Here is a 7599-nt window from a genome sequence, read left to right on the forward strand (position 1 = left end):
CAAAATAAAATGGAAAATTGATAATAATATAGGACCAGATTTCTCCCTGGCAGCTCACTGTCTTGCATTACAAACCCAGGGAACAGCCAGGGAAGGGAGATTCCACAAGACTCCATACAAGGAAATTTCTCTTAGATCATTCCAGGAGAGAGGTTCCCTTCCCTTCTCCCCGAGGAATGAAAAGGGGGACCCAGGATCCTGGGATCCCCAAAGTTATGCACAGATCTCAGTGATCCACTGCTAGCTAGGCCCACCCATCCCCCAATCTCTGTGCCTCTACAACTACAATAGGATACTCTCCAGCTTCCTGCTAGCACAGGTTCATCAGAGATGTGCTACCAGGGCCTGTCACTGTAGCCATTGCCCACAGGATCTGCTGAAGGGGTACAGGGTGGCGGGGGCTGCACAGAGATGGGAAGGCTGGTTAGAGTAGCAGATGGGCACAATACCCCAGCCGTAGACTGGTTAGGAGGTATTGACCTTTCTATACCCAGAGTGCAGCCATAGACTCCGTCAGTGCAACCTTCATTATGTTACGAGGGAGAGGCAGATGAAAAGCCTCCACTTTCTCTTGGGGATCCAGGCAGCTGCAGCTGGGCAACATCATGGCAGCTGAGCTTTCAGAGAACAATGATCCATTTTCTATGAAAACTCACCCCAAAAAAGGATGCAAAGGAAACATTATAGTTTGGGTCAAAATGTTGTGTATTTTCCAGCCCAGCTCCAGCTCAAACCATGAGCCTCTGTCCCTCATGCTACAGGACCACACCACTAAGTGGAAGTAGCCCTCCATTAGCCTCCCACACTGAGTAGCCCCTTAGGGTGACTACAATTCCCAAAGAGAAAACAGGAGACCCCCAGAAGCTCGCATTAAGCCTCCCACCCCCATGAAATGCTGTTGCCTATTGCTGTAACTCTGTAGGGGCCCTGTAGAAGAGCAGACTCACCCCTGCGGCGCCTCCTGCTGGTGATCAGGAATTAACGCTTCTCCAGCCTCCAGGAGCACCCTCTGCAGGCCGGTGATCCGCCTGTCCTCTGGCCCCGTGTCCCTCCCAGGACCCCAGTGCCCCTTTATCTGGGGTGCTGCCCCCTGGCAGTAACTCCTTTCGCTCAGGGTCTCCCCATCCCAAGGAAACCCCCACCCACTATCCCCACCTCGCCTCAGTATATGGCTACTGCCAGTCATCGTCTAGCCCCCATGCCCTGGGCAGACTGCAGTATCAGCCTACTCATCACCAGCAAGGTTGGGTTTGGACCTGCTGCCTAGGCCTACCCCTGGGCTGCCCTCTGCAACCCCCAGTACCTGTTGGCCTTGTGCTAGGCCGCAGCCTGGGGCTTTCCAGGTGGGAACTCCCCAGCTCCTCTGCCTTTCCCCAGCCCTGCTTCACTCAAGTACCCTGTCTCTAACTCCCTGCAGCCAGACCCTTCTCCCTCTACAGGCAGAGGAAGACTGTCTGGGCTCCTGGCTCCCAGCCTCTTTATACAGCCAGCTGTGGCCTGATTGGGGCACGGCCCAGCTGCAACCACTTCCCAATCAGCCCCGCTTAGCAGCTCCCAGCCACAACCTTCCCCCCAGGGCTGTTTTAAGCCCCGAAGGGCAGAAGCAGGGTAACCATCCTGCTACAGGCCCCCTCATCACCAATAAACTGTTACGTTTCTGGCTGCACATTTCCCCTCACCTCCTTCTCCATGCACTCCCTATCCGTGGCCCCACAAAGTGGCGGGACCTCCTGATCAACCTCCTTTTCGCCCTGGCTAAAACGACCATCTACACAACCAGGGAGAGGAGGTTGTTCCAATGGAGACTCCTGCGACTGTGGGGCTTGGTTCCGATCCTCTGTCCGTTCACGTCTCCGGGCAGAGTTCCTCTGGGCAGCATCCACTGGCTCCCTTGACACCTTTGAGGAGCAGTGGGCGCTGTCCAGGGTTCTCTGCCGGTGTCCCCATCAGGCCCCTTTCTTATGACCCTCTGACCGCACTCCTGTCCCTGTTCTTTTATTAGTTGTCCCCCGAAATTAGTGGGTTTCTGAGGTCCTGTAGATCCTCCCCTTAGGCTGTGGGGGGGATCCTTTAGCTTCCGCCCGCCCACTTCCCAGAAACCCAATAGGTACAAGCCCCCTCAGGTTTCAGGAGGCTGTTTCCTCCCCCACGGCTCTACCTCATCTCTTGTGGGGTGTGACATCTCCACTCACCTCCCCCAAACATTCCTCTGCTCTCCATTTCCCCACTTTTTTGACAGAAGTGGGCATTTATCCTGTTTGCTGTTGCCAACTGATCAAGTCAGCAAGAGCAAACAGGACAAATGCCTCCTTTTGAAAAAAAAAAAAAGTCTGAGACGGGACTTAAAAAGGGGATTGTCCTGGCCAAAAAGATTATTGAAAATATGCATATGTCATCCTACCATGGACAGTGGCTACGCAAGCTCTATAACAGAGAGATCTCCTGGAAAAGGCTTGTCTGAATCAAACCACCCATCAGAGGAACAGTTTAAGAACATAAGAATGACCGTATGGATTTGTTGCCGGCCCAAAGGGCTCGAGGGGGGCAATAACGGGGTTCATTGCCCGGTGTGCGTCGCACTAATTAACACAGCAGCGTGGAGAAGCAAACCAAGTTTATTTGAGATCTCAAAGCGATGCCAGGAGACAGACACGTCTTAAATCAAGCACACCAAATACAAGCAAGTTTCCTTTTTTATATTTCAAGCTGTCTGTGTAAGCCTTTTGTTCTGTTTTCCCCTCACCCCGCCCTTCCCGACAGCAGTTACCTTATAGCGTGTTAGAAAAGTTCTTGTCCGCATGCTTATCTTTGGCCTTGCCGGCCTAGACGCATGCAGACTTCCCCCCCTTATTACTACCGCTTTTGCTAGTTCAAGCGAAACTGCAGCTGTCTGCTAGAAAAGCTGACGGTTACATATTCTGCTTTTAGGCTGTTAGCATTTAGGTTGGTTAAAGTTCACAAGATGGAGTTGCTTTGGCTCACGTAGACCCAGAGCAGGGGGGCTTCATTGACACTCGTGGTCTCCCTCCCCCCCCCCCGAGTTACCTGGTAGCTATGCCTAGTGACACCAACAGATTCAAACCAATGGTCCATCTAGCCCATGTCCTGTCTTCTGACAGTGGCTAGTGAAGATGCTTCAGAGGCAATTAACAGAACAGCATAATTATTGAGTGTTTTATCCTCCCTCGTCTGCTCCCATCCTCGGACAGTCAGTGGTTTACAGACACCCAGAGCATGTGGTTTCATTCCTCACTATCCTGGCTAATAGCCACTCCTCCATGATCTTACCTGGACCCAATTATACATTTGGCCTTCACAACATCACTTGGTAATGAGTTCCACAGGCTGACTGGGCGTTGTGCGAAGAAATACTTCCTTTTGTTTCATTTAAACCTGCTGCTTGTGAAGGGGTAAATAGCTCTTCCTGATTCATTTCCTCCACATCACTCATGATTTTATAGCTCTCTATCATATCCCCTCTGAGTCGTCCCTTTTCCAAGCTGAAAATTCCCAGTCTTTTTCTCTCCTCATCTGGAAGCTGTTCCATACCCCTAAAGATTTTTGTCACCCTTGTCTGTACATTTTCCAAGTCTAATGTATCTTTTCTGAGATGGGGCGACCAGAACTACACAAATATTCAAGGTGTGGGCATACCACAGATTTAGAGATTCATATATTTCTGTCATATTCTTTATCCTTTTCCTAATGGTTTTGAAAATGGGTGACAGGTGGAGGCACCCTTCGGGGAGGCTAGCCCCCCAGCCTCACTCCTTCTGCATGAGGCACACCCTACCCTGCAGCCAGAATGCTGAGTGCCTCCGCCCCCATCCTGGAGATGCCCAGAGCCTCCGCAGCCCTCTCCCCCAGCCATGCCGCACCACCTCTCTTGAGACCTGAAGTCAACCTGGGGAAAAGTTTGTCTTTTCCCAAAGAACCTGAGCTTGTTATATGCACCATGCAGGTTCCAGGGCAGCTGAGGAGGTGGTTGTGACACTGCCCCCATATTCATCACCGTAATATCATTGTGATGTGATTATGACATCGTTATAATGCATCTTGTACAAAATGTGTCCTGTGAGGTGTCTATGAAAAAGTTATGGTTTTCAGAATATGATGATCATATTTATATGCATGTATCATTTTTATATCTGAACTTATGAATGTTGACTATGTATCTGTAGATAGTAGAAGTAGAATGCTTCCATTGAAGACAGCTAGTTGTGAAGGGCCAGTTCAGGTTAATGGGCCATTAGAGGAAACAATATCCGTTAGGAGAAGTTTATCCCCCACCAGGTGAGCATTCCTGAGAATGTTCCAGACAGCCTATCAGTAATGGCTGCTATGACTCAGAAGGGCATGCAAGGGCATGTGTGATAAATGAAGGTGAGAGGGTAGCTCCCTTTCAGACTGCGAAATGCACCCGCTATATTCTCAGATTCACGGGCGACCACAGATGCGTCCGAGCATGATGTAGGAGCAGTTTTAATGCAGTAAGGACCACATCAACAATTCCATCCTGTCGTGTTTATCAGCAAAACATTTTCTTAGAGGCAAAGCCACTGGTCAGTCTCAGAAAAAGAACGTTACGCCATTGTGTATTCTCTGAAAAAGCTACGTCCATTCATTTGGTGACGGCGTTTCCACTTGTAGACTGACCATGCTGCACTGAAGTGGCTTCACACCGTCAAAGAGACTAACAAAAAACTTTTTCAGTGCAGTTTAGCTCTTCAACACTTTGATTTTGAAATACAACACATTTCAGGAGCCTCTAACAAAGTGGCTGATGCACTCTTCTGGGAAGGTTTCCCAGAATCAGCTGGGTAAAAATGTCCCTGCATTCTAAGTCATTGTAGTCCTTCAAATGTAAAAAGTTCTGTTTAGTTCTTCATGTAATTATTAGTAAAATTAGCAGTGCATGTAACTTATTAACTCTGTTTCCTAAACCTGCAGGAAGAAATCCCAGCCGGTGTGGACCCGACCTGAACCAGGCTGGCCAGCACCCTCTGTGATTTGGGGGGCATGCGATAAATGAAGTGGGGGGTGGGGGTAGCTCCCTTTTATGGGCATCCATCCGGCCAGTTTGCTGTAAAATCCCTCTTAGTGTTTGTTCTCTGCTTCCTTTACCTGTAAAGGGTTAAGAGGCCCACAGGTAAAAGAAAAGGAGTGGGCACCTGACCAAAAGAGCCAATAGGAAGGCCTGAACTTTCAAAATTGAGAAAGAAACTTTCTCTTTGTCTGTTGTTCTCCAGAGAAGGAGACATGAGGCAGCAATGCTATAAGCTTTTCACAGTTAGGGGTCTGAGGAGGTCCTTAGTGCCCCCGCCCCCCTTGCTATGAGGCCACACCCTCTGACTGGGTCTGGGGTTTACCAGAGCAGCACTTGCTCCCTGGGCTCCTCTTACAATGGCCTGTCTGTGACGTCCAGCCTAGTCAGTGGGCGAGGCTTGGGGAAAGACGAGGAGCAGGAGGTGGGAATTTGGGAGGAAGAAGAGGGCCAGGGGTGAGGCCATGTGGGGGTAGGGCTCCTGCATGTGTCCTGCTTTTGGCTTTTGAAAAGGTGGTCACCCTACACTGAATGGGCTGGGCTGGGACAGGAGATGACCGTGACTCTGTTGGGGAGGTGAGGCCTGTTTCCACCCCTTTGTATTACTGGGAGAGCACAAACAGAGGGGAGGAGTAGGAGGGAATATGCTTCTGTGTGCTGAGCCATCAATAAGGGGTGCGGGGTGTTACCTGAACGGCTTCTCCTGGGGATCCTGTGTTAATCACGTCTCTGACACCACTCAATCACAAGCACCCGGCTGAGGGCGTAGGGGAAGAGTGGGTGACCGTGTCCCTTGAATAGCCCCCGTCCACAGCTTGTGCAGCCCAATGGATTATGCAGCTCCCAGAGTGATCATTAAGGGCCGGAACTGTGACCACAGAACAGCTCTGCAGCTTTTTTCATGACCTGTGGATGTTTAAATAGAGACGGGACGGTGTGACAGGCCAGGTGTAGTGAGAAACAACATTCACATCCCTTCTCTTTATTGACTGTATCAACAGGAATTCTGAGGTCGGAGTAGCCACCGATACTGCTCTTTATGGGCTAACATTCAACCGGTCCCTGGGCTCTCCATGAACACAGCGACTTTGTAAATGCCACTGCCTGCCTTGGTCTCCTCCCCCCCGTGCCCTGTCCTCCCTCAAAGCGGGTGGGAACAGCCCCACATCCATTGCTCCAGGTTTTACACCCCATCGGAACTTCTCTCTAAAGGGTGGAAATCAGTAGCTCGTGTAGTCTTAGACTTAAGGGTCCAGGATGGAATAGGTAGCCATGACTTGTTTTTCTTAAGTCCTGTATCACCAACCTTGCAGATGGATGATGAACTGACTATTCATTTAACAAACACCTTGATTATCCTCGCACGAAGGTGTTTGCTTTTCATGCTGTACACAATTGGATTAATCAGGGGTGGGCCCAGTAGGTAGATGTAGCCGAGGAGAATTTGAAGCAAGGGAGAAGAGCTCTTCCAGAATCTGTGTATGACAGTCAGGCTGAACTCTGGCATGTAGAAGACCAGGACAGCACAGAGGTGGGAGATGCAGGTGTTCAAGGCCCTGAGGCACTCCGTGTGGGATGTGATGCTCAGCACTGCTTTGAGGATCATCACATAAGAGAGGAAGATGAGCAGCGAGTCCAACCACACCGTTATGAGTGTAATAAATAAGCCATAGATGTTATTGACTGTGATGTCTGTACAAGCCAACTTCATGATGTCCTGGTGCAGGCAGTAGGAATGGGAGAGGACGTTGGTTCGACAGTATCGGAACCGTTTCAGGAGAAAGGGGAATGGTAATGCTACAGCCACCCCTCTTAGCACAAACAAAAACCCCATCTTGGCTATTCTCGGCAGGGTTAAGATTGAAGCATATCTCAGTGGGTTACAGATCGCAATGAAACGGTCAAAGGCCATCATCAAGAGCATGGAGGATTCAATTTTTGCAAGAAAGTGGATAAAGAACAGCTGGGTAAAACAAGCACTGAGGCTGATCTCCCTAGAGTTAAACAAGTATATGCCCAGTATCGTCGGTATGGTGGTTATCGATATGCCAAGGTCTGTGACGGCCAACATGGAAAGGAAAATGTACATGGGCTCATGGAGGCTTGGATCTGTTTTTATAATGAATAGAATGACTGAATTTCCTACTATTGAAATAAAATACACTAAGCAAAAGGGGATAGAGATCCAGAGATGGACGTCTTCCTGCCCAGGCATCCCGGTGAGAAGGAAAATGTCAGGGTTCAATTTGGTTTCATTGACAGCTGACATAATGGACTGAGAAGGTCCTATGAGTTTTGAACTTTCCTTCCTGATAGGAAAAATAACAAGAGACTAGATGATATTTATCGAGACATCATTCTGCTCTCTGTGCAATTCTAGAGACTCCCCGGAGCTCAAGGAAGATCAGCAAAAACATAGTTTGGGATTTACGGGACCAATAGGAAGATAGGCATTGCCAGACTGGATAAGACCTGTAGTCCTTCTAGCCCAGTAGCCTGTAGCCAGTTCCACAAGCTTCAGAGGAAGGTGGAAGAATCATAGAACTGGAAGGAAC

The 7599-nt window shown here is 49.5% G+C and overlaps 1 protein-coding gene across 1 annotated transcript; it reads right to left on the bottom strand.

Annotated features, from left to right (window-relative positions):
• Window positions 1–6377: 6377 nt before the first annotated feature.
• On the bottom strand, window positions 6378–7313 carry LOC120395961 (olfactory receptor 51G2-like). Its single transcript, XM_039520798.1, has one exon. The coding sequence runs from the start codon at window positions 7311–7313 to the stop codon at window positions 6378–6380; it is 936 nt and encodes a 311-aa protein (XP_039376732.1).
• Window positions 7314–7599: the final 286 nt, after the last annotated feature.

Source organism: Mauremys reevesii, linkage group 1 (genome assembly GCF_016161935.1).
Source record: "Mauremys reevesii isolate NIE-2019 linkage group 1, ASM1616193v1, whole genome shotgun sequence".
In the NCBI taxonomy this organism is placed as follows: Eukaryota; Metazoa; Chordata; order Testudines; family Geoemydidae; genus Mauremys; species Mauremys reevesii.